General features: G+C 49.2%; 2 protein-coding genes across 6 annotated transcripts in view; one reads left to right on the plus strand and one right to left on the minus strand.

The window, feature by feature from the left end:
* Nucleotides 1-1,104: 1,104 nt before the first annotated feature.
* Nucleotides 1,105-15,751, minus strand: LOC135292168 (serine/threonine-protein kinase PAK 3-like). Of its 4 annotated transcripts, XM_064406396.1 has the most exons (13): nucleotides 15,577-15,751; nucleotides 14,690-14,761; nucleotides 14,285-14,360; nucleotides 13,834-13,959; nucleotides 13,117-13,258; nucleotides 10,883-10,946; nucleotides 10,023-10,071; nucleotides 8,674-8,783; nucleotides 7,729-7,846; nucleotides 6,795-6,894; nucleotides 6,173-6,369; nucleotides 5,712-5,846; nucleotides 1,105-4,194 (listed from the first exon to the last, which is right to left on the minus strand). In XM_064406396.1, exons 4-13 carry the CDS (start codon nucleotides 13,954-13,956, stop codon nucleotides 4,150-4,152), a joined length of 1,083 nt encoding a protein of 360 aa, XP_064262466.1. In that variant the 5' UTR covers nucleotides 13,957-13,959; nucleotides 14,285-14,360; nucleotides 14,690-14,761; nucleotides 15,577-15,751; the 3' UTR covers nucleotides 1,105-4,149. The 4 variants fall into 4 exon arrangements, with proteins under 4 accessions (XP_064262466.1, XP_064262469.1, XP_064262467.1 ...); XM_064406399.1 differs by lacking the exon at nucleotides 5,712-5,846; XM_064406397.1 differs by lacking the exon at nucleotides 15,577-15,751 and having other exon boundaries at nucleotides 14,690-15,262.
* A 6,578-nt stretch (nucleotides 15,752-22,329) lies between these two features.
* LOC135292166 (protein kinase C beta type-like) overlaps nucleotides 22,330-26,513 on the plus strand; it is a 5,042-nt gene continuing 858 nt past the window's right edge. Inside the window, exons 1-3 of one of the 2 annotated variants that reach the window (XM_064406394.1) lie at nucleotides 22,336-23,551; nucleotides 24,493-24,530; nucleotides 25,563-25,662. In XM_064406394.1, coding sequence (XP_064262464.1) covers nucleotides 23,122-23,551; nucleotides 24,493-24,530; nucleotides 25,563-25,662 — 568 coding nt within the window. In that variant the 5' untranslated portion in view covers nucleotides 22,336-23,121. Of the gene's footprint in view, nucleotides 23,552-24,492; nucleotides 24,531-25,562; nucleotides 25,663-26,513 lie in introns of both variants that reach the window. The other variant, XR_010354673.1, reaches the window with a different exon arrangement.

Genomic DNA, 26,513 nt, shown 5'->3' on the forward strand with positions numbered 1-26,513 from the left:
TTTACCTTTTCCCAATTTGGCAGTATGTTTGATAGCAGCCACTGATGTGTTAAGGATGATTGCAGTGGTTGCTGTAATTTGGTCAGATTTTCACTCATAGCGGCCAATTTGTTCAAGTTTACTTAATTTACATGTTAAGTGTAATATTATCACTTTGTGTTATCATAAAGGGAAAGGAAAACATTATATTTGTTGTATAATGCTAGTGTTATCATGGTTTCTCAGGTCTTCATGTCCCACGGAGTTCTTCTGTAAAAAATAAGCACAACAGAATCTGCCACGAAGAGGCAGAAAGAGTTAGAATAATGGGATTGTCAGAGAGGTTTTTAACGCCAGTGGTACTTCCCCTACAATAGGGGGTGGTGCACCAAAAACAGGTTGTCCAGGGTAATGTGCTGGGTTCTTGAAATCATCTGGTCGTGTAGTGAAGGAATTATGCTTGGAGCTGTCAGGCAAAAAGCAGTGATTTTAGGACACCCATTTGCCCCCCATCTATCGTAAGGGGTGTGAGAAGTCCATTCAATCCCTTCACCTTTTGCCCAATCCTGCGCACTTTTGACCGTAAAGTGAGAAACATTATCAGACTGAATTTCCTGTGGGGTTAGGAAAATTCCAAACCATCCCTGTATTGCTTTAACAGTATTATTTCCTGTAGCTCTTTTAAAAGCATTGGCCTGAAACAACACAAATACAAGTGCGGCATAGGACTTGATGTTAATACCGACAAGAAAATAATTCTGTCCCTTACACTGGAAAATACTACAAATGGTTAACAGTTCCTCTACCTGAGCACTGCCTTCTCCCTCTCTGTTAGCAGAAGTGGGGAAGAAAGGAGGGGTTGCTTTAATCACAGAGGCAAGCTTGTTTTGGCTGCTACCCAAGCTCTCAGTTTCTTGTATTGCTAAGTTTTTTTCTACTCCTGTGAGAGTTAAGCCAACCACAGACAAACCTCTTTCCCAGGTAGAGTATCTTCTCTCAGCATCTTTGAAACCACGGGAATAAAAACCAACAGGCCTTGTCGGACCCTCGGGACCCCGCTGCCCAATGTGTACTGATAACCCCTAACTAACCCTGTTAGCAGAAGTGGGGAAGAAAGGAGGGGTTGCTTTAATCACAGAGGCAAGCTTGTTTTGGCTGCTACCCAAGCTCTCAGTTTCTTGTATTGCTAAGTTTTTTTCTACTCCTGTGAGAGTTAAGCCAACCACAGACAAACCTCTTTCCCAGGTAGAGTATCTTCTCTCAGCATCTTTGAAACCACGGGAATAAAAACCAACAGGCCTTGTCGGACCCTCGGGACCCCGCTGCCCAATGTGTACTGATAACCCTGAGGAGGCAAATCCCCACTCTACCTGAAAGGGATCTGTAGGATGGATAGGGTCCAGTGCTTGGTGAGCTGTTGCTTCAAAAATCAGCGATTGCAGTGCTTTCTCTTGAGAAAGACTCCAATCCCATTTTATCCCTTTTCTCGGCAAGTCATAAGAGGGAACAAATGGGTTATTCTGGTTACTAAGAAGTTTATCTGGTGTTTCTATAGGGGACATAGCTGCTATGGGTTTTTGAGGGAAAATTGCTATAGGTTTAAGTGTTTCTGTAAACCTTTGAATTAAAGAGGTCATAATTTTAGACTTTACAGGTGATTGCATTGGTGACTCATAGCTTGTAGTTGGTTTTCTTTCATGCATTATTTGCAAGCAGGCAGCTTTGTGAATGTTTTCCAGGAGTTGGTCAGGGGTACCAGCTATGGTTAAAAGGTTTCCCCTTTCCGAGAGGTTAAGCCCCTCTGTCCAATAAGCTATATGCTGAATTAGGGACCATGGGATGCGTCTGTCTCCCGTTGTTAAGAACACTCCATGTCCCCAGTACCCACAGGCTTCTTGTTCTGACAAATGTGTTTGAACTTTCCCAGTGAGAGATTTTGTTTCAGTTTTGTGGGAGAGAAGCCCATACTGCTTTGCAAGTTTTGTTAATTCAGTAGCAGTGTATGGGATTTCTTTAGTGATTATATGTGGGTCAAAATCCTCATCATTAATATAGTTGCATTCTGTTTTAATTTGAGGTTTCATGCTATTGCAACAACAGTGTTCTCCAAAATTTTTCATCAGAACTAATTCTTTTTGGGAGTAATTTTGATTAAGGTGAGAAGTTTCCTTCTCCTCTGTTTCTTTTGAGGAATCAAAGTTCTGTGAATTTTCAACATGTACCTCTCTCAAGGCAGCCCGTAATAAATTATTTTCATTTCTTTCTTCATCTAATTGTTATTGCAAAACTCCAACTAAGTTTTGAAGGGAGTCTATTATAGCATTTTCCTCACTTCTTCGCTTAAAGCGAGTTTCTATGGCTGCTGTGAGGCAGGCTCCCAAAACTGAGCAGAGGATGGTTTTATCTTTACCAAGTTTAAATTTTGTTTCATGCTGCAGAGAACATATTCTACCAACAACATTTTCTAAATTAAACCAATTGTTCTTTGCCCAGGCCTCTCCGCCTGGTGAAGGTTTTGCATTGTGTTTAGCAAGTAGTGTGTAAAAATCAGTTTTTGCCTTGGCACCAAAATCTTCATTCATCTTGTGAAGGGACTAGGGACCACAACAGGAAGGTGTTTTCGGTTACACAATCACACACTGTGTTTTCCCTTCACTCAACTTTTTCCCTGGGTGGCTGAAGAGACAGAGTCAATCTGGGAGGCCCTGCTTAGTTTCTTCAAGGTGTCTCTTCCTTCCCAGACAGTTAAACACTCACACACAGTTGAAGAGACAGTATCAATCTGGGAGGCCCTGCTTAGTTTCTTCAAGGTGTCTCTTCCTTCCCAGACAGTTAAACACACTCTTACAACAGAAACAGGTTTTTGTTTTGTTTTTTTTTCCCCTTTTGCACCAAGAGATCTTTTGTGATATTCTGGAGACAGAACCCTCAAAAAGAGTTTGGAGAATGATTTTTCCGCCTTGGTTTGTGCAGTATGCGGGAAATTCGAATCACAGCCCTTGCTTTCTAAATCTGTTCAACCCCTTTTGGGAAACTTGACGGTTTAGGTGCGGCTGCCGTGAAACGTCCTTCCCCTGTTACAAACTACACGTAACCTGCAGACTCCTCCGTCCCCAGAACCCAAGATCCGTGACCCAAGATCCAATTTATGACACGATCCGTCCTAAGGACGTGATTCGTGTAGGTTCTTTTTCACTGATCTCAGGGTGCAAAAACTGACACGACAAGGGGATTTGCAGTAAAATCAAAAATACATGTACTTTTATTAAATAGCCATAGCAAAGATGCATTAGAGAGAAGGGGAATGAAGAAAGGGAAAAGAGTAAGGAAAAGAAAAAGAAGAGAGGGAGGGCAAGGAGGTATATAGCTACCAGATGTGCAGATGACAAAGTCCCTCGAAGTCCGGTCGACGAAGAGGCCTGTCGTCTTCACGTCAGGGGAGATCTCAAAGGTATCAGTCAGGTCTAACCTTTTTTATAGTCCTTTTGAAATGGGGGAAGGGGACCCATTTCAAAATAGTCTATTGATAAAGGGTACAAGGAGTCCATCAGTAGTCCATCAGGAACAGGCGTCGTCAGCAGCAGATGTCGTAGGCAGGAACCATTGTCTTCTCGGTCCAGTGGTCGCTTGCAAAACTTGCTCCGGTCCCCACGCACGCCTTCCCTCACCCTACGGTGGGGATTTCAGTCTTAGTCCTTTTGGGAAAAGAGGGGAGCTTTTCCATGTAAGGGTCGCACATCTCAGTCCTTGAGGGAGAACCTTCTCCCATCTCAGTCCATCTGTCACGGTGGTTGATGTACGGTGAATGGAGGGTCCTTTTGTGGTGACCTCCAGAAAGGTCATTCCAGAGAGAAAGTCCAGCCAAGTCAGGAGGGTGGAGAAATTCCAGCACTAGCGTTGCTAGGTGATGCAGGCGAAGGAGAGCACACTGCCCCTTCTTGGGTGCAGTGTTCCATGAGTTGAGCAAACACACCCGTAGGAAATAATCTGGCTTGGTGGACCAGACAGACCTGGATTTTCAGAACAGGATCTTTCCCTTTCCCAGCTGGTCTTGGCTTTCATGATGATCGAGAGGCAAAAAATGAGGGACGTTTCGGACAGACTCTCACACCTTGTCATCTCCTTTGCTTCTTGCATTCCCTTGCTGCAGGGATGGCAGCAATCAGGCTGTCAGAAGAGGCTTAAGAGAGGCTCCGCTGATTGCAGAAATGGATGCTGCCCAAAGGGAAAAAGAAACAAAACAAACCAAATTAAAAGAGACAAAGGAAAAAGGAACCATTTTTCCAAACTGAGTTCCTAACAGGGTCGACCTGGATTCCTCCAGCACCCAGAAATACACAGACATGGGACTGAGGGTACCAGCAGCACAGCTGCCTTCATGTCCAGCATGCTGCTGGCACAGGCAAACACGGCCCAGAACTGCACTAGTCCATTCCTCGTGGTGTCGTCACTTGCTGGGATTTTTGTCCTGCTATCACTGTGGGATATCTGCTTGCTGTCCTAAGGATTTATTCCTTTCAGGAAAGTCACCAGACTTATTCAAGCTCCTCTTTTCTACAGACATGGGCTCTTTGAGTGTCCAAGAGAGATGTGCGCTATAAGTCAAGAGACTCCCAAGAGCTCTGAAAAATGTTGATCCCACGTGTTGATCTCAGGAAAGCTGGACATTCAGGTTTTCAGCAGCAAGCCAGGAGCAAGGACACAAGCAGCAGGGTGCAGATGTGCTCAGCTCTGGCTTGCAGGAAGAGCAGTGTCTGCCTCAGCAGACCCCACTCCCTCCTGTGCTGGCTGGCATCTTCCTTCACAGCAGGCACAGCCAAGGAAGTGGCCTGGTCACCAGCTCCTTGTCTGCCACCAAACCTGGCAGCAAAGCCACAGCCATTCTCATCTACTTGATGGGGCCAGGCAGCACATGGGGCTGGCACAAATCCTGCACAGCTGTGCCTGTTTGGCTGGCAGAAACCTCCAAGGGTGGGCCAGGCGGGACAAGCTGGGTGCCCTCGGATGCTCACAGTGAGCTCCACCCCAGCTCCCCCCTTCCCACAGACCAATCTAAAACTGCTTGGCAGGGACTGCTTTCATTGTGTTCCTCAAGCCCCCGTCCCCAGCATTGCAATACTTCAGTTCCTTTGCTACCAGGCAAACCTGAATACAGCACCTGAGAGCAAAAGAGGGACACAGAAATGACCAGAAGGTAGGAGCTCTCCTCTGAGGAAGGGTTGGGAGCCTTGTGCCTGTTTAACCTGGAGAAGAGCAAGCCCCAAGGAGACTTTTCAATATTTTCAGGGGCTTCTAGGAAAGTTGGGGACATTTCTTTTAGCAGGGCCAATTGCAAGAGGACAAGGGGGAACGGCTTTAAGCTAAAAGACACTCAATTCAGATTGGCTCTGAGGAAGAAACTGCTTGTGAGGAGAGTGCTGGAACACTGGCACAGGCTGCCCAGAGAGCTGGGAGGAGCCCCAACCCAGCAACATTCAAGCTCCGCTTGGATGGCCCTCTGAACAACCTGATCTACTTGAAGATGTCCTTGCCAGTGGCTGAAGTTCTGGGCTAGATGACCTTCACTGGGCCCTTCTAACCTCAAGCAGTCAAGATCCTACTTGCTTTTCATTTGAAAAGCACCCAGAGTGGAGATTACTCTGTGGGGGGCCCATCTGATTCCCTGGACTTTGGCCAAGGAGCAAACCCTGGCAGGAAACAGCTGTTTGGCCTGCAGCCGCTTTGTCTTGTACCTGCAGAAGTTCCTTGGCAGAGCCTCGCCTGTCCACATCCATCTGCAGGCAGCAGCCCAGAAATTCACACAAGCCAGGGGGTAGCCTGAGCTGCTGCAGATTTGGAACCCCTTGCTTGCCTATCAGGTAGCTGGCCTGAAGCAAAAGGAAACATGAGACTCTATGTGATTCTTCCATATCCTTCAGGGCTCACCTAGACCCCATCTTTAAAACTCCAGTCTGCAGCGGCAATTTCTTGCCCAGCAGATGCTTAGAGATGAGCCTTGTCTCGCAAAGGAAAAAAGGCCCCAGTGCAGCCCCAGCTATTCCAGCACCAGGTCTTGCCTTGACGGCTGATGTGAGCCCCAGAGACCTTTTTTGAAGTGGCCCTTGCTGGAAGCACTTCAAGCTGTGGGAATGGGATTTTCTCTAATGGACATGGAGCAGAAGGACACGGCTATCTGAGCACATTTGCACCTTACCTTGACACTGGTCTCCTGCATATAAGGAGCCTCTCCTGTGGCCATTTCTATTCCCACAATGCCAAGGGACCAGGTGTCCACTTTGGGGCCGTAAGGCTCTCTTCTCACGACCTCGGGTGCCATCCAGTAAGTGGTCCCGACCATCGACCTCCGTTTCCTGTGCTCAGGGCTGAGCACAGCACAGAGGCCAAAATCAGCTGAGGAGGAAAACAAACACTGCTTCAAGTAGGAAACCAAGGAAAAGGGCTTCTCACTCTCAGTCCCAGAACGCAGTGCTGAATCCAGCTGGAAAAGCAGCTGGGCTTTCCTTGCTCAGGGCTGCAGCCAAGGACATGGGCAATTGTACAGGTAACAACCCACCCACGATTCCCACAAAACCTTGGCTTTTCCTCATTGCCCTGAACGTTTACACTGTAACTCTCTCCCTTTGGAAGGAACACCCACAAACCAAAGTTACTCTGGATACCTGGTTGCTCTCTAGACCACTCAGCACCTTCCAGCTGCGGCCTGGGCTTGCGCAGCACTCCCTGCACTCTCAGCAGCCACTGCTGGCACCCGGCACCTCTCCAAAGCAGCCCCACACCGCCTCCCCGCAGCGCCGCGCCTCAGCAGGAATACCCACCCAGCTTGACGGAGCCATCCCGGCCCAGAAGGATGTTGTCACTTTTGATGTCTCTGTGGATCACCTGCTTGGCATGAAGGAAAGCCAGGCCTTGCAGGCACTGCCAGGGGAAAAAGAAAGAGGAGGCCAAGAGTTACCCTGATCTGATTTCATCACATGCAGAAGGAGGCTGTTCCTGAAGATTCACAGATCTCCAAGGAGCAGTGAGTGCTGGCAGGAGGAAGAGCTTGCTGCTGCAGCACTAGGAGAGCAGGATCTTTCCAAGGGAAGGCATATTAGCTTTGGAGGGGGAAGCATCAGTCAGTCGTTGCTCCAGACTGTCCCCTGCAAAGCCAGCCAGAATGAGCGCTGCTGCAGCGGATGCGCTCTCCCCGTCCGGACGACAAACAAGGGTTTGCCAAAAGAGGAAAACGTCCCTGCCTTGGATACCAAGGGGATCACTGTCGGGTGGGAGACTGCAGGACAAGGGTTCTATGGCTGCCTCGACAGCAGACTTGGAAGTAGCTCTTTCGTCAGTTTTCAGCAGCAAGCACCATGCTGGGTGCCATGCCATCCTTTGGAGTGGAGACCTGTGACACATGAGTCTCTCTTTGGCTTGGCCTCTGGTTTAAAACTCTCACAGCAGCACCTTTGCACTTACAGGCAAAGAAGGCAGTGCAGAAAGGCTCTGGGCAAAGGCTTGGGGAGGCAAAGTGCAGAACAGAAAATAAAAAGGAAAAAGAGACAGAGAGTTCAATAATGGTGGATAAGAGTGAAGAACAGAGTACAGTAAGGGCAGGGACACTGGCAGGCAGTTCAGTCCAGATGCTCTTTCTTCTCTGAAGCAGAAGAACAACACAGAAAGAAAGCTCTGAACATGAAATCACTCACTTTGCAGTGCTTTCAAAGGATGAGCCTTGTCCATGCCATCCCAAGCACACGCAGGACCCCTTACCTCCCCACACACTGTTGCTATGTGTCCTACAGCCATCCTTCTCACAGTGACCACATCAGCTAAGCAGCCTCCATCCATATATTCCAACACCAGCAGGACAGCCTCATCCACAAGGTAGCTGCAAGAGGAAAGCAACAGCGTGGAGCTGAACATGCACAGCTGAATTGCTGTGGGGAAGAAAAGACTACAGCTGAGTTTTCTTTCCAGGTCACTGGTAAATGAAGATGCAATCAAATGAAGACACACTCCACCTAGGCTAGCCAGTGCCTGCCATCTGTGCCACCTAAAGGAGGAAGGCACATCCATGGAAAAGGAGACGGCTTAGGTGGCAAGCAGGGGAAAAAGGAGGTTTAGTGAGGAAAAAGAGAAATCTGGAAGTGGACACATCCCAGCAGCTGCTTCATCATCTTCAGACACAAATTGCACCATTCCGTCCAGCAGCAAGGAGACACAGTTTTCACAGCTTTTACTAAAGGCAAGTGGGTGTGCAGCACTGCCAACACCCTTTGGAAAACCTTGCAGAAAGGACAGTCACAAACAGCAAAACAATTTCAGACCTGGCAAATTATGTGTCTCCTAGCCTAGTCTTTTGGCATGCAAGGCTATGGAAAATAGTGGGAACAGCACAAGGTACATAATCTCTGGCATGTTTTCTCCTCCAACACCTGGAAAAAATCATGCCCCAAACCAGCAAAACCACATGCAGCAAGTGAACATACAGGCTGCTGGCTTAGTAAGAGAGCCAGGTTTCTGAGATCAATCTTCAAGCTGTTTATGTCAGGAAGCATTCATGGGGACAGAATGCAAACTCCTCCCATGCCTGGTGCAGGAGTGGATTGATGTTCATTGAAAGATCCATTTTCTGCCAGTGGCTAAAGAGCTTTTAAATCTTTGCCTTGCAAGTATGGAAATGAACGTTCCCAGAAAATCACCAGAACTACTTACCTTTCTAAGTAGCTGAAAATATTGGCGTTCTTATTTTCTCTCACGAGCAGGATTTCTTTTAATATTCCCTCACAGCACTGGTGCTGGAGATAAAGTTCCTTTACAGCCACCTACAATGACATGAAAAGCTCTTAGGGACAGACATGACCAGAGCCTCTTTCTCTGGCACTCATGGGCCTGGATGCCTTGTCACCTCGGAAAAAAGGGACTCTAAACCATCAACCACAAAGCGCTAACACCACCCTCTGCACCCACAGACTTCTCAAACAGACTTTGTTTAGCACTACTATTATCATTTACACACACTTTGGAAGCCAAAAGTAATTTTTCTCCTGTGAAGAGAAGGCTGCCAATTCAATTGTGTGCCAGAGTAAACACATAAAACATGATGGGGAAAATGCTGTCAAAAAAGTGTAAAGTGCAAAGTGACTCAAGGTAAAGTTACAATCCCAGCACATCCTCACTTCTTCAGTTTGGCTTTTGCAATTTTGAAGAACAATCTTTAGACTTGAAATTATTGAATGGGTTTAAAAATGAATAACCCTTTCTGTGGTACACTATGGATGTGCCCCAAGTTCTAAGCACAGGGCTTGGGGCTTTTGGACGCCTCCGAGACCTCCCTCCAAGTGCAGTTCCTGAGCACAGCTCTGCAGCTGGATAAGGAACTACCTTCTCTAATTCCTTACTATCAAGGAAGATGGAATGTATTTCCTGAGAGTCAAAAAGGAGAATTCAGGACTTGGAACTTCTAGCCCCAAAGAGCAGCAAGACTCTCCAAGACACCACCATGCCTGTTAAGAACAGAGAGCATCTCTCTAGTGGAACACAGGATCAACACAAGGTTGTATTATTTAAGGCTCTTCATCAACTTCTTCTCATTCATCTGTGCACGTGTCTCTGTCTCTGTGTGTGTAGGTGTGTGTGTATGTGAACTAGGTTCCCTAGGACTGAAAGGCAAAACTGTGCTCCAGACAAGATCTCTCTTTCTGAAGGGCTTGCATTGTATTTTCCAACTGAATCACGTGATAGAAAACAAAATATCTGTGTCTGAACCTGAGCTTAAGAGGAATTGGTCTGGAATGATGGCTCTTGCCATCAGCTAATCTATGCACATTTATCCAGTAAGTCCAAGCTAGCGTGTCCTCTGAAAGACACCACGGCCATCCTTGCATTCATTCAGGTAGGTAGGAAGGACAAAGTCTGTCCCAAATGCATTTTGCAGCCTGCCTCTAGACAGACTGCTTCTGCAGAACAGCCTCTGCAGCAAAGACAGGCGGCCCAAAGCTCTGGCCACAGATCACATCACAGGGAAAGCACTCAAGAGCTGCAAGATCTGCACGGGCACTCACCGCTTGTCCTGTGGCAGTGTCGAAGGCCTTATAAACAGCTCCAAAGCCCCTAGAATCAGAAAAGTGGCAAGAGCAGAGAAGTTGTTCAGTGCTGAGGAGCAAAAGGCAGCTCAGGCAGGAGCTCTGTGCTGCCTGCAGTGGCTCTAAAACACTGGGCTTTGTCTACTCTTCAGCCAAGGGCACAGCAGCCCAGCAGCCCTCTGCCATGCAGAGTGTCCAAGAGAAAAGCTGGCTCCCACAGGAAGAAAAAGGGCTGCTAGAAATCTTCAATGTACACACTAGCTTATGCATGTGGGGGGGTTTTCTCTGCCTTTTCCTTCTTGTGTCTGTGCCTGTGGCGTGCCTTTCCAGGCAATGAAACACACAGTGCTGCTGGGCCTTCTCACTGCTCTCTTTTCATCCTACCTGCCAAACTCAGGCAATGCCACACAGCCTTTCTTATTTTCCTGACCACTGAATATTGTTTCCAGAAAAATACTACTAAGAAATGCTACTGAGAGCTGTTATCTGACAGCTGTCTGGTGGGAAACAACACACAAAACCTGCTCTCTCAGGTTTTCCTTCCTTCATGAGTGTGGCCATATTACTTTGAATCATACAAAACCATGTCTCCTGGGAAAATAGGCAAACTGGTGCCACATCTTGGAGGGACAGGAGGGCTTCCAGGTCCTGCTCCTTGAGGCAGCCAAGACATTGTCAGCATCCAGTCATCTTTGATGATGCCTTGTACTGCCTCAGTAGTGAGACAAGGACAATCTGGAGCCAGGCTCTGAAGATGCTTGCAGCTTGCCTGACTCCCCACATGCTATTGCACCACCAAAACTCCTGGCCCGTGGTTCTGTACTCCTGGCTGCACTCACCCACTGCCAAGATGTTCCCATCCAGTGTACTTCTTTTCTGGATCTTCCACACTCACCACACACCCTGAAAGAAACAAAATGCAAGAAGCAAAGTTCTAAACAGAGAGATTGAGCTTGCAGGAGATCTGAAACCCAGCTCCACTCTCTGGGGCTCTGAGCAATTTGTGGTCTTTTAGCTAATGATAACATCAACAAGAACAACAACAGCAGCCCCAGCAAAACAGGCAGCTCTGCACAGAGTCTGATTCTCCCACACTCCTTTGCAGGGTTGCCTTGAGGGGAAACTAAGCCCATGGAAAAACCATCAGAACAGACAGAAATCAGAAGATAAACAGGCACCAAGGCCAGCGGCTGTCATCTACAAATGGGAAGGAGGGCTGAAAAATCAGGAGCCTTCATTTTCTTGGGAAGAAACACTCTCTTGGGAGATTCAGCACAAGATTACATACTTCCAAAGATTCAATGCATCCTGGGATCTGGGATGAATTTTTATCAACATCTGCTTTTTGCAGAGCAGAAAGAATCTTGCAAAGTGAATTCCAGGAGAGGAGGGGATGTTCCCTTCCTCTCAGCAGTTTGCCTAAAGAATGCCTTGACATTTTCAGAGAACAGCAGCTCATGCTACATCCAAGAACAATGCCTCTAAGAATTAGAACCCTTTTATTTAGGAGCAGGCTAAGTTCTGAAGACCACTTTGCCCGTTCCTCATTTAGTGAAGAACTACAAGTGCTGGTCTTCAGCCTGGGCTGCAGCAGCCACGGGCACTGGCCTTGGCCCCTTGAACAGCACCCACGTGCCCCATCTTCCCAAAGGGCACAGCCCAGACGGGTCACAAGGACAGCACCGCTCCTCAGGCGCTGCCGTGACACAGACACCTGCACAAAGGAGATGCTGATCCTCTCACCAGCCCAGGCAAAGCTGCAGCAACGGGGCGGCAGCTGCAACCCCACAGCTGAGGAAGGCTCCAGCCCCTGCAGGCACAGCAGCTGTCAGTGGCAGGGCAGGATGACAAAAAGCTTGGCAAAGCCCACGAACGGCCACTGACAGCCACTGTCAAGAAGCCAGAGGCAGACCCAGCTCTGTTACAAGGTGTTGACCCCACTCAAGGCAGAACATGGTTGTCTTTCTCTTCAGACCCACGGAGGAGTCAATCAATCCACCTTTTGTCCCAACAGCTGATGGCAGACACTGAGTAAACTGGGCTCTGCTCTGTGCCTGACCTGTTAGTCTCTGACAGCACTGCACTGGCAGCTCTTACTAGTTGTAAGAAGCAACTCATCTGTACTGCAGAGTCACCAAGGCCTTGGTGTGCTTTCCTCGAGTGCAGGAATCTGTGCAGGGATTGAGGCCAATGCTTAGTATTCCGAGAGTGTTTACCAGCTGGGCATTAGCAGTGACAAAGTGCCTGGTACTGGAGGAACACGCAGCAGAGGGGCTGCATGCTTCCTCCTGAGAATTGCCTGCAGGGCAGTTCTATCTGGAAATGCCACATGGATGTGTCTCTTTGATGCATCTTCCTAGGCATACAACAAAAATATCAAACAGGGATTGTCAAAAAAAGTGTGGTGGTTTTCGTCTTTTGGGGCACTTTGAAAACAACTCTTCCTCTCTGATACCTCAGGATTGTTCTAACAATGTAACATTTTAGCTTTTAGGGCACATTGAAAAGACCTCTTCCTCTCTTCTTTGTGCTATCAAATGATGTTCTCATCCAGAAGGTCAGGCTAACCCAAATGTAGAATTCTTATCAAACCCAAACTGTAGAAGGAACAGTAGAAGTACTAACAGTCATAAAAACAACACCAGCATTAAACCAGCCCCACAGACAATCAAGTTCTGGGAAGTATTTTGTCTCCAATGACTGGTGACAGGTCAGGAGTCTAAAGGTAATCCAGGAAGCCAAGTGTTCTCATCAGTTTGGCCAGACTAGCACACACACCTTCACAGAGTCATTGGCTGGGTTGCAGCCTTCTGCTGCTTGCAAAACAATCCCTGCTCTTGTCTTCACTGCACAGGGAAGCTCAGGCAAAGCCCCCCCACTCCCAGCTGCCCTCAAAGGCAAAAGGAACGCCTCAAAGTGCTGCCTGGCTGCCCCCAAGCACAACACTGTCTTCTGTAGAGATCCAAAATGTCTGTCTGACACCAAAGGCAGGAGGAACATGTGCTCCAGCCCATGCTGAGGCTCACACACTATAAAACACTGCTCGGTCACACAAGAAATCCCCAGGACGTACTCAGCAGCTTCAGGAACTGCTTCTCTCTCTCCTGGCTTGAGCGGGCCGAGCTGCTCATGCTCTGGTTTTCAGGCTGTGGAGAGGAGGCTTCTTGGCAGGATGCTGCTGCACCAGCAGCTTCGATGGCAGATCCTGCGTCCACCTGGGAGAAGAAATTTGTTTGTGTCAGAAAGGTGCTTGGCAGAGATGTCCCAGACAGAGCATTTCAAAGGCAAGCCCTTAGGAACAGCACTGGTGCTAGGCTGCAGGCTGAGCTGTCAACTCTTCCTCCTCAAGTCAAACCCACACAAGCAGCCAGAGACTACAGCTTGTCACAGCCAGCCGTAGAGGAGAGTGTGAAAGGGAAAGAGCAACTTTAGACTTCAGCCCGTTCTGAGGACTGCAGTCACCATGGACAGGGACAACTTGCTCAGAATCTGTGTGGGTCACCATGCTCACCTGAACAAGCCCCTCAAAAAACAAAGGGAGCACTAAGAGGCCAGCAGAAATACATTCACAGGATTGCTGGCCCACTGGCCACAGCACTAGCCCTGCTGCCCAGGGCAGCAGCTGAGATTCAGCAGCCCAGGAAGTGTCCTTCTGTCCAGCTGCCATGGAGCCCACAGAGCACAGCAGTCAGAGACATTGCCCCCATCCACTGCTGCTCTGCAGGGGAAAGGCAGCAAGGGCAGAGACCACTTGTTGCAGGACTGCAGTGCCTCCTGCTCTTTCACTCACCTGCTTTTCTTCAGCCAGCCTGCACTGCAGCAGGACCTTGTGCATCCTTTCCATTTCCTCTTGGTGCCTCTTCTCCATTGCCCTCATCTTCCTCTCAGCTTCCTGCAGCTCAGCCTGCAGCATGACCTTGATATTCCATCAAGAGAAATCTTACTGGCACCTGCTATCACACTCAGGTTTCCTCTTTTCCAGTCTCTAAAGCACTTCTATTCAGCCACTACTTCCTGCTTCTCTACCCAGCTCTAACCCTTGCATCCCAGCTCTTTTTCCTGCTGCTCAGCACTGGAGCCTGCCAGGCTCTGTGCTTCCAGGGCCTGCAGTAGTCCTTGCCTCCCCTTCCTCAGATCTCCAGTTCCTGCCCCCACCACTGCCCTTCCCTCTGCTGCCTGCCTACTCAGGCTCACTTGCCCGTTCTGCCACTGCTCATTCAGCCTCTGCCTCAGCTGCTCACTTTGCTTCAGCTCTCTCTGCAGCTGGTACACCTTGTGGATGACAGCAGCCTTCTGACGCTGCTCTTCCTGCAGCACCTGCACACAAAGGAAGAGAAGATGGCTTTAAACTTCCCACACTCCACTTGTGTGGCAACCAAAACTGATGTGCTCTCACTTCCAAAAGCATTTTGTTCTCATGCTCGTATTTCTATGGGGCCACCTAAGAGACAATTCCACCCAGACAGAAAGTGCCCAGGGAAGCAGTGCCCATAAGGAGCCCAGAGGAGTCCAAAACAGCACACAAACTCTCTTTCCACACTCTGTGCCTCTTGATTGCCTCTGCTTAGTAGCTTTTCTTCTTCAGCTTGCATGAGGGCAATTTCCCCCTTCATCTCAAGCAGCCTTTTCTCCTGCTCCCTCTGTACCTCTGCCAGGAAGTTTGCCCGTTCCTCCAGCTGCTTCCGTGCCTCCACATGCTGCTCTTCCAGTTGTCTCTCCTGATGAGTGGAACAGACAATTCCTGATGAAGTCCAAGCAATGCTCCCCATAGAAAGAGATGGAAGCTTCATCCCTCCACCAACCCCCCCACCTGGAAAGTGCACATGAGTCATGACTTTGTGCCCTCCAGCAATGCTGTTCTAACCCAAAATGTAGAGGGAGTGTCAGCAGGTGGAAGGAAGGAGATGCCACCTTCCTTCCCTGCTCTCATGGCTGCCTGTTTTCTAGCCCCTCTCTCCTCAGCATTTCTGCCTGTTCTCAGAGGCTCTGTGCTCACATTCCCCCTGCCCTTTGATCAAGGAAGAGCTGCACATGGACTGCAGGATGAGGATGAGGCCAGCGCCTCAATGATCCAGTCACAAGGCAGGCCACCAGCTGAAATACCAGCAACACGGGGCCTCTTGCATATGATTCAGGCCCAAAGACATCTGTCCACCATGGGAGGACAGAAAGCAAGGAACCCAGTTGCTGGGACTGCAGTTGGCAGCAAGGTCAGCAGCCGCCTGCTGCATGGCACAAGGCTGTGGGCAAGATCCTGCCCCTTCGCTGCCATGCTTTGGGTGGCGACCACCCAGCCTCCTGGGGAACTTGGCTGATGCCCATCCTCAACCTGTGCATGCATATTCTGTCCCAGCATTGTCCTCTGGCTCTTCACAGGCCTTCAAGTATGAGCCCTTGAAGGCCCCTGCTGCCTGGCCCAGCAACGTCTGGCCTACAGCAGATGCTTGTGGCCATGTCACATACTCAGGCTGCTCTTCTGCTGAGACAGCCCACCAAACCCGCCTGAAATCTTCAGGTGCCTCTTGTTTCTTACCAGTTCTTGCACGAGATTCCTTTTTTCCTCTTCCTGGGCAGAGTGCCAGAGTCTCAGAGCCTTGCAGCACTGCTCTTGTGCCCAGCGGAGCTGTTCAGCCATGTCTTCACATTGCTGCTGGCTGAGAGCTCTTACAGCCAGCAGCTCACGACGAAGGCCCCTCACATCCTCTGCAAACATGACACACAGCAGCAATCAGACACTCCACAAGCAGAGCAATCTGCTGGCCTTAAACCCTTCCAGTTTCAGGCAAGGAGGGACCTGCCCTCAGCTGCTTCACTGCTCAGAAGCCCTGCGCACAGAGCTGCCTTGGCAGCCACTGCACGGGGCAGGGCCATCAGCAGAAACAAAGCACACCAGGCTCTCACCCAGTATGGCCTCCTTGGCCTGCCTGGCCCTGTGCACTTGGGCTTCCACACGGCTCCTGGCCATCTCCAGCTCCCATAAGTGCTGCTGAGTCTCCAGCAGGCTGCTTTGCAGGCTCTCCTTCTCTGACCTACAAGGCGTGAAGATGAAGAGCAATTGCTCCTGGCACACAGGGGCAGCCTCTGCAGTAAGATGTCCTTAAGATCCCTACACCTTAGTATGCAAAATGGCTTGCATGGAAACTCAGATACGGCAGGACTATTTTGCCACTTTACACAGCAAAGCAGGCCCCTCCACGTGACTGGGCAACCTTTCCTCATGACCTAGCCCAGCTCAGTTTGGTCTCAGCAACCAAAGCTGAAATTGCTGTTGCCTGACCTATCACACATGGGTGTGCCCACCAAGTATCTGCAAAGGGAAAAAAGCCCAGCCTCTGCTCACAGCCCTGAGCTCATCAGCACTTCCAAGTCACTCTGCAGGTGCAGGACAGAACAGGGCTCTCCTGGCTGACTCCTCAATGCTTCATGCCATTCATAGTGGATGTATAGGTACTTTGTTGGCCAGGCACTCTCTAAGTAAAAGGGACTAAAGGAATTCACCAAACCATATAGCAAAACCTCTGGCTTCTAGCAGCATGAGTAGGAAACCAGAAGTAGGTTTCTATCTGCACAAGAACTCTCTAGGAGGAGGGACAGATATCCAGCCAATTAAATGACTGGAATTGGATAAACAAGACCACTTGCTACCTTTATTTTTGCCTAACTAAGCTGCAGTGCCCAAATATCTGGGCACTCTTTAAAAAGGAAGAAGGATCAGCCAAAATGATCCTTGACAGGTTACAGAGGTGACTGGACAAGTGGGCAAGAATCAGTGTGCAGCAAGAATCCCCAGACACTGTCAAGAAGTCACAAGACCTTTCCCTTCTGCTGCTGCTGCTGTTTATAAGCAGTTCTAGGTTCTGCACCATCCTTCACAAGAGTCAGCTCTGCAGGCTCTCAAGATTTTCAGCATGACCCTCCAGCTTCACCTGAAGCGTCAGCGCCCTGCTCACAACATTCACATCTAAGAGCCTTGAATTCCAAAAACCCCATGTCAAACAGCTTGGCAAGCAAAGATTGATGGTCAGATGCACTGAAGGAGAAAGCAAAACCAGAGGGAAACTTCTGGTTTCAGCAAACATCTGCACAGTGTCCCTGGTCCTCAACTGAGTGCCAAGTTGGCTTGCTTTGCACTTGTCACAGGAATGTGCAAGGGGTCCCAAGCAGGCACCCAAAAAAAGCTTTGAGAGCTTGAGCTGGCAGAAAAGTAAGATTCACATCACAGTATCCTTCCCTTTTTGCTTGTATCTCTTTGCTTCTCTGCCCAAGAAACATCTGGAGAGCACACAGCAGGCAGTAAATCCTGGCATAATGCTCACCACTTTTGTAACTATAGACCTTCAGTAATGTCCCACCCAGGGTCTCCTCCCTGCCTTTACCTGGCCTCTGCCAGCTGCTCTGAAAGGCCTCGCAGGTCTCGCTCCGTGGCTGCCAGTCGGGCTTCCAGGGCAGCGTTCTCTTGTGCCAGCACCGCCTTCTCTCTGCACACCTGGGACAGGGTGTGCCCTTGGTGGGAGAACTCCTGCAGCAGCTTCTCCAGGCCCCTGTGGGCTGGCCGCTGCCGGCGGAAAACCTGGCAGTGGGGGGGCGCACCATTTTTCAAGAGGAACAACAACAACAACAACACAGGCTTGGTCTCAGCTTGCTGCCAGAAGCAGCATTCGGGGGGGTCTTGCTAGGACAAATCCCTCTCCCACAAGTGCTGCCTAGGAACAAGGTGAGCATACCTTTGGCACGGCCAGAGGAACCGCTTCCTTCAGCAGATCCCTCTGAGGCTGCCATTCCTCTGCTGTCGGTGCCACCACTTCAGACGCCCTCTCCAGTGAGGAGTGGCGCTTTCTCTCAAATGCAGCCAATTCCTTCCACCTACGGCAAGCAGACAAACAAGCCTTTAATTGCAACACAGTCTCCTTGCAAGACCAGGACTGCATAGCATGTCCCACACAAGGCAGTCTCAGGGGCTTCCAACAGCCCTCTACTTCCACCTCAAGAGAATGCTGCAATTCCCTCCCTATACTAGCATCTCTCTTTGTTGTTCATGTAGGTGAAGGAGTCACCACTGAGGAAGTCAAACAAGCTTCCAGAAGCCACAGAACACTTCCAGAAAGCTCAGGTACTCTCAGCTGAGTAACAGCTTCCTGCCTGCTAGCTCTTACACTCCTTTCTGATTACAGTGGATACTGGACTTGCAAAAGTTCTTCTATGGCTAAGACATGCTTGCTAAGTCTAGGTGAGTACTGCCACAATTACTCTTGCTTTCACTAGTGAAACAAGGAAAGAGCCTGCAAGCCATAGCTTGGGGAGGAGGTGGGGACGATTTTCCAATCCAATTATCAAAGGATGGGTTAGGCTGGCAGAGATGCCAGGAAGCCTCTAGCCCAGTCTTCAGTTCCAAGCACTTGGGGTCAGCATCTGGACAGGCTGCTCAAGGCCCTATCCAGCTGGGGCTTCGGAATGTCTAGGGCTGGAATCTGCACAAGCTCTCTGAGATGTTTCTTATGCTGCATGACTGCCTTTGCAGGTCAATGCTTTGCTCTCCTTAAGCCCAGCCTGAGCCTCCCTTGCTTTTACTCTGGTCTAATTTGGAATGCTTTTTGTCAAGGTTTAAGGAGTGAGTCCCAGGAGGCAGCTGTGCTCTAGGTTGCTCAGCAGCCAGACCTGTCCTGGGCTGCCTTCCCCCGTCTGTGCTGAGCAAGTCCAACAAGGAGAAAGCCAAATTTGTTCTTTGACACTGGGCCTCCAAAAGCCCAGCAATGCCCAGCCCTGCTCAGAGAAAGCGAGAAAGCTCAACACACACCTGAACTCCTGGGCGCCGTGCACTCTGTCCGTGCTCTCCTGCTGCTCCGCCTTTCCTGCCTGGGCCCAGGAGTCCTGACTGGCAAGATCCTCTCCTCGCGGAACCTGCAAGGAATAGGCAGGGAAAAAGCACAAACAAGCAGAGCTGGCAGCGCCTGTGAGGTGAGAGCGGGCCCGGCCTTGGCCGGGGTGCAGCCCCAGCAGAGGCCTGGCAGAGCCCGGAGCAGCCTGAGCCTGGGCAGAGGCAGGCTGGAAGGAGGCCCTTGGAGCTGCAGGAGGCAGCAGCCGGGCCCTGGGTGCCTCTTCCTGGCAGCGGGCGAATCCTCCGCTCTCAGAGCCCAGGTGGCAGCTGGCTGCTCCCGAGGGGAAGCGTAGCCGTGCTGGGCACAGCCCAGACTGGAGGCATTGGCCGTCTGGAGTCTGCCCAGGAGCAGAGGAAGGCCAGGGGCAGCCCAGGGCCGGTGGCCTGGCTGAGGATTCCTACTCTTCTGCTGGCTGCCCTGTGACTCCTGGCAAAGGGCAGCAGTGTGTGCAGCACTCTGGGCAGCGGCGCAGGGAGCCGGGCTGCTGGGCAGGCTGGAGCACAGGGCAGCGTCCTTCAGGCACGGCACTTGTGCCAGGGCAAGCCAGGCCAGCCTGAGGCACTGACAGCTTGGCAGCTCACATCTGCAGGAGCCAGTGCCTCCCACAGCTCTGCCAGGAAGCACCTGCAGGCCTGCAGTTCTGCCCTGAGCCACAGCAAAGGTGTGAAATGCAGAGTGTTCTGCAGAAATATTCAGGGCCACCAGGCCAGCCTGCTTTGTGCTCTCTGGAGCACAGTAAGCGCTGTGCAATGCTGCTCTGAGCTGCTGGGAGAGAGGGAACTGGGGATGTGCCTGAAGTTGTACTTGAGTAGTGAACTGATTTGGAAAAGAGCAGAATAATTTCATTAGGCAATCTGTGTTTTCCTGATTAATTTCTGAAAGAAAGTCACCATGTGCTGCACACAGGTAGGGGTATTAGGAAAGAAAGGCCTTATAAAATCAGGCCTTGCTCTGCTCAATTACCAGCTGGCCTGTTATGTCTTCTATGTGCAGCTAGCTAACTTCCCATGTGAAAAATCATAAGAATGAGTGCAGTTAACACAGCAAGCTGTTGTAGTTAGAAAACAGTTTGCATCTGTAATAAACAAGAAATATGTCCCACGACAGTCCACAGAGGAAAAATGGAAACACCTGAGTAAAAGAGAAAGTCTTAGCATGTACACACAAAAACACCTTCTAAGCAATGAATGGTGTGTCAAGGAAACTACCAGGCAGTTGGAATTGAACACGAGAGCTGTGAAAAATGTATAAAAATGTGTTATATGAATAAAGAATTGGCCTTCCCTGCGTGAAGAGACAGAGTCCCAGCTGCTTTATTGACACAGCAATGTGGTGTCACTCACCAAGAGCACTTGCAGGGTGTATTGATGAAATGCTTGTGTTTGATTCCCAGAAAAGGAAGGAGCGGCATGAAGTGTAACAAATAGGGCTTAGTCTTGTGAATTCCTTTAGCTTTAATGGGCAGTGCTGAACCCTGTATTCCCCCATTGCAGTGATTCATGTGTGCAAGTGGCTATCTTAGCCTTGAGAATAAAGAGAGAGGTCCTGCTAAGAAGATAGCTGGAATGCATTGAATGGGAAGAAAGTGGTTTTAGGAGTCTCTTGACTAGCAGAGGCGAATTTGAAGATTGAGATATTTCCTAAATGACTGTGTGAGGAACAGGAGTCGTGTTGGAGTGTCAGAACCCAGGACATCCCTCTGGGTGCCCTGGCAGGGGGCTCGGAGATCCTGTCAGGAAGCCAAAGACACTTGGGATTTTGATCTTAAGCCATGGAGCAAATTAACAACCTTGTACGAAGAATCCCAAGTCACAGAAGTTGAAGTAGCATAATAGTAGTTGTCACAGGGTGAAAAGTAGAATTTTGGGATTTTTAGAACAGGGGCTTGGATTCCCAAGATGGAGGAATTTGGGTGTTCCCTGTCCTTCTTCTTTCTCCTTCCTAACGTCCATGTTCTGGGTTGTGCTGGCACTCTTGGATTGGTTTAGAGTAGAAGTAGACAGTCTAACATAGGTGATAGGTATTGGAAAATAACTGTAAATAAAGTACATGTAGTTTTTAGTATCAAGAGATAGCAATTCCTCAGGGCAGGGCAGTGTGCCCTTGACAGACCTGCAGATCAGACCTCTGTGAATCTGAGAGAAAATATTTTAGATACTAGATAATGAACCATCTTGTGAATCAGAGCCAAAGAATTCCGACTCTTCCTTTGACCATCGGGCAGGGAAAAGGGACACTTGGATCATCCTGACAGTAGGAAACCCAAGATCCGAGGTCCTGCCATATTTGATCCATGTTTGAGCAGGTTGACAAGACAATGAAGAAAAGTGTATTGTTTAAAGGGGGGAACTTGACCCATGAAAGAGAAAGAATGTATTGGTCAGTGGGTGGGCAGTTCAGCCTTGAAAGGGGAACAATGCATCATGGAGCCCTTGTTGGCAGGGAGTCATGGACTATGGTGAGCCATGGTGGCCTCATCTCACACGCCGGCCGTGTGTGAGCTGATGCTGTAACTGGGAAAATCCCACTCCTGAGCAGGAGATAGAAGGCCTGGTCTGGGGTGGAGGGGTGAGAAGGATGAGATGCACACCGTTTTGATCCAGGGGATGTCCTGGAAGTGCACTGCCTACCTGTGCCTCCTACCGAGCACCACGCTCCTGCTCCTTCTCCCGCTCAGCGGATTTTTGGTATCCAGGGGTTGGTATGTATTATTTGCTACTGCAGCTAATGGAATGAATTTGCTTTGCAAGCCCAGTTGTCTTTTAGTTATTTTCTGCATGGGTCTCCTCCTGAACCTGTGGGTCTCCTCCTGAACAACCACCAGGGACCTACAGGACACTCCTACTCTGATGTCAATAAATTCTGAGAAGAGGTTTAAATATGTCAAATAAAGTGGAGTAATGTTTAGCCTATGAGTTTCAGCAAAGTATTGAATATGTCTTAGTTCCATGGATACAAACTAGTAAGTCAGATTGCTGGGAGTGCATGTGTTAAGGAAGTGATTCCCTACACACCCAACACTGAAACAAAGTATTGCTTTCTTTCTAACCCTGAGCTGGCAGCAGGGATCAGGCCCTGCTTGGTAACCTTGCATTTTGGCAACTTCTGTTAGCAGGTAAGAAAGGTCCCAATGAAACCTTTTCCAGCTGTTTCCCTCTGGTTTCTCTTCTTAGGCTCCAGAGCTCTTTACTGCAGGTGTCCTGGGTGTGTGCAGAGCAGAGCCCAGAGCCCTTGGTTTCCCACAGAGCCCTTGGTTCCCCACAAGTTGTCCTGCCTTGTTCCCAGGTGTGCCCAGCTGTGGCAGGAGGAAGAGCCCGCAGCGCAGAGGGCACCGTGCCCTGCCCAGCCGGGGCTCCCTGGCACAGAGCAGCAGCAGCGCCAGTGCCGTTCAACCCGCTCCTGCCTTGCCTTCCCCTGGCACACAGAAGCCTCTGGAAATCAGCACCTCCAGTCACATTCCCAGCTTGGAGCAGCTGCTGCTGCTGGGCAGATGCTGCCAGTGTGAGTGCTTCCAAAGGGGACTAAAGGCAGAGATGTACATGCACAGGAGCCCTGGGCATGTCCGATAAACGTGCAAATATATGGGGAGATTTGTTAGCAATTATTTCAGCTGTTCTGCCAACAGTGGCTTCTCTCCTGGCTCTGTGTGTTACAGATGAGTAACGTAATGGTTGGCTCTCACAATTAAGAGATAGATATTATATGGATGTAAAAATGTAAAGTGATGTTATCGTAATATATCCTCCCATTGTCCTCTTTCCCCTCCCCCTTGTAATAACCTTGGTAGTCAGGGCATTTGGGGAGGGCTGGCTTGTGACCAGGAGGCGAGGTGTAAAACACCTGACGTCCAATCAAGATGTAAGAAAGTAATCTCCAGCAATGGATAGCAGAGAAAGAGTTGACTGACCAAACTTTTGGAGGGGCTAAGGCTATCAAAGGCAGAGTATCTCTTTTGTAGATGAGGATGTGGCTGCAAGTCACAGAGACTGCCAGTTCTGAACATTTTTCCTTGTTCAGTCCTTTGTTAAGGTTTAATAAACCTTTAAAATGTTCAAAGTGAGAGTCGTTTCTCACATGTGCAATGCTGTGGGCCATTTTCTCGATCTGGTTTCCTTTACATGGGTCCCATCTGAGTGCTCACTTGGGCTACAGGCTGTAGGTGCTTGGGGCACTCTTGGAGTTGCTCTTGGATCCCTTGAACAATGGGGTTTGGCCCAGGAGGGCAATTTGTGCTGCTTTGTGGCAGAGGAGAACTTCCCAGGCTATTTTGTGTTTGCTGTGGGGAAGGTTGGTTATTGCTTTGCATAAAGTCACAGACCAGCATGGAGCGTTTGCTTTGTGATGTCAGGGCATGGTTGCCACGTCACAGTGGTGACATGAGAAGGTTGCCTTGGTGCACGGAAGGCCTCAGTGTCAGAGCAGCCCTAGGGCTTGCTCAGAGCAGGAGCACCCTGCGCCTTGAGGCATTTGTCAGTGGGCAGCTGCACACTGACAGGAGCCTTGTTTGTTCTAGTGTTGGAGCACAGTGTGCAAACTTGCACGGCAGTGCTACAATGATTCAGCAGCTTGCTGCTGCAGTGGTTACTGTTTATGGCGTGACTTATTCCGGCTATTTTCTGACTCACCTGGCACGTAAGTAGAGATTTCCCCTCTACTTAGGTTAGGGTGTAACATAACCTGGCTTTTGTATGTCTTCCTGCTCCTTCTTAGTGACTGAGCTGATTTAGAAACAGAAAGAGCATTAGGATGCCACTGGTTTAATAAAGCTCCTGTCAATTTGTTCAGCTAAAAAGGGGGTGTCTGTAGCCACAGGGGCAGCATTGCCAGGGAACCTGCAGGGGTTCCCTTCCCTCCCTGGGAGAGTCTGTGGCAACAGGGTCTGTCATTTCCTCAATTTGCTGGGACAAACAAGACAGCTTTGAAACTGTAGACTGGGAGAACTTCTCGGAAGGCCTTCTAAAAACTCTGTTGTTCCCAGTTGCAGTTGTTTCCAGAATTCAGGGAAAGCTTCTTTCTTTCTAAATTTGGTCATGAAAGAATTTGATTGTCTAACTTGACCCTTTACCTAGTGCTAAAAGAGTGATTCCCTTTGCAAAGAAGTGCAAACTCCAAACCAGTGAGTGTCTCCTCCTGAGCCCTGCAGCTGCTGCTGTGCTGTTTCACAATAGAACAGCCAAAGCTCAGAGGAATTTTGGGGAAGCTTTACTGGGCAACTGTTTACAGCAAGTTAATGAGAATTAGTGCATGCAACTGATTTTTTTTAAAAAGCACCTGAAGGAGAGGATTTTAGAAGCTATTTTAAGTGTTTACTAGAACAGGAATATTGAGTGTTAAAGAAGAATTTGTATTTTCTTGATCGTGTTTGTATTCTTTTGCTGACTAAAGAGGTTGAAGTGTAGGCACAAGCAAGAACATTGTCCTGATCTCTTGGTGGCTTTGTGAATGAAATGTGTCTCCTGGAGGGATGTAGTGAAAGGGAAAATAATCTCTGTTTGGATTGACCTCTTGTGTGGGATTCACCAGGCCAGGAACTTTTCTCACAGCATCTGATTCATTTTCCCTGCCCACTACAGGTCACATAAAACATGTATTCAGTGGAGCTGCTCCTGAGGTGAGTGAGAAAGGAAGATTTCATGTTCCTCCTATTTAAAAATTCCGGAGCGAGCTGTCACCTTGACTAGACACAGAAGAGTATAGAGGGCCAGCAAGGACGGCCAAAAGAAAATCCAGAGAGAAACGCCCAAAGAAAATAATTCCCATGACTTCAACAACAACAACAACAACAACAACAACAACAACAACAACAAAAAGGAGTGGATATTTCCTAATTTCAATCTCAGAAATCTGAAGAAAGAGAACTGAAGAATTTCCATAGATGCCCATATGACAGTGCTCAGCACAAGGGCTGTTACCCTGCCAAACCTGCCCTCAGTGCATCCAAGTGCTTTAGACACTGGAGTGGCTCACTTGCATCCTGGGGCTTGTAGGTGTTTTTGGTATGCCAGGAGGAGAAGCCCTCTTCTTTTTGTCTTTCTCCAGCCAGCAAGGGGGCTTCTGCACAACATCTCCTGCCCTTTTCCAGCACTGGATGGGATTCTGCCCAGTTCTGGTTTTCCCTGTCTGCTGCAGCAATAGCAACAATGTTGCTGGCTCTTTCCTACTTGTCCATTTCTGAGCTTGCAAGAAATGAAAGTTCTGTTTTACAGCTACAATGTTGCTTGCTGATAGCAGCCAGGAAGGAATATCAAATTCATAGCCATATAGTGTTGAACTGGCCCATTTTAATTAATTAATTACTCCCACCCAAAAGTGATCCACTTCACACCCCAGGGGTTTTTTATTTCTTGGCAAACCCTTGTCTGGAGAGAGCACATCCCCTGCAGCAGCAGTCATCCTGGCTGGTTTGCAGGGGACAGTCTACAACAGCAGGTGCTGTTGCTCTTTCAAAAGCTGACATGCCTTTCCTTAGAAAGGTCCTGCTCTGCAAGTGTTGCAGCAGCAAGCTCTTCCTCTCAGTGGCACTGTCTTCTGCCATTACTCCCCATTCCCCTGGCGAAAGGGAATCTTTTAGAGCGGTTTCCTTTCTTTTGTGATGAAATCACATCACTTAGTTTTGCTCTCCTGTTTCTGTTTTCTCTCTCAGTGCCTGAGAGGACTGGATTTTCTTCACTCAAACCACATGATCTACCGAGGTCTGAAGAGCTGCAACATCCTTCTCGGAACCAATGGCTCTGTCAAGCTGGGTCAGTATATTCTTGGTCAGGTGCAGCATTCCAGGGATGTGGGTGTGGGGCTGCTTGGAGTGACTGCCAGCTCCCCAGAAATGGTGCTGGTGGCAGTGCAGGGACCCCTCTGTGAGCTGGTGACATGGTTGCAATGTGCACAGAGGCATGACAAGGAACCACAAGCAGTCAACAGTGGCATTGGCTTGTGTGTCCTTTCAAGAGGGAGGGAGCTACAAGTCTAAAGCTTCAGATAAAAAGGCTACTGATGGAGGTAGTGTAAAAAAATGATGAGGTTTTTTTGAAATGGACAATTCCTTATTTCCTTGTGTTATAAATGAAAAATAGCCAATTTTGATAAAAAAATTAAAAATAAAATTTATTTCGCGACCGTAATACATTCCCGACAGCCACCAATCAATCGGACAGCGTACCACCCCCGGGAGGTGAGCCGGGTGGACGTGAGATTGGTCTCGCTAGCACCAAATTCTCCTTGTCCACACTGGCTGCTCCAAGGTAGCAGTTCTTATTCGATTTTGCCGCGGCAGAGTCTCTTTGTCTCCTTCTAAGTTCTGCATATTCAAGTTGGTTTCATTCTTCGGTTCGGGCTGCACAAAACCTTCGTCTGGGAATAGAATAATACATTTCCTCGATTCCCGGAATCTGGCATTCAGATGGAAGGTGTTGATGGCTTTGGTCATCTCAGATAGGTACCTCGTCTGGGCCATCATCGCTTGGGCGTCACTGGGTGCATACTTCTGTGAATGCCCATCTCCTGTGCAGCCCAGGTTGTATTTTGCATGTAAATGTGGTGACGCCACTCCGCCCATCTGCCATGGTTTTGCCATCCTGGGGAAGATGTGTACCGGCCG

Source organism: Passer domesticus, unplaced genomic scaffold (assembly GCF_036417665.1).
Source record: "Passer domesticus isolate bPasDom1 unplaced genomic scaffold, bPasDom1.hap1 HAP1_SCAFFOLD_224, whole genome shotgun sequence".
Classification (NCBI taxonomy): Eukaryota; Metazoa; Chordata; class Aves; order Passeriformes; family Passeridae; genus Passer; species Passer domesticus.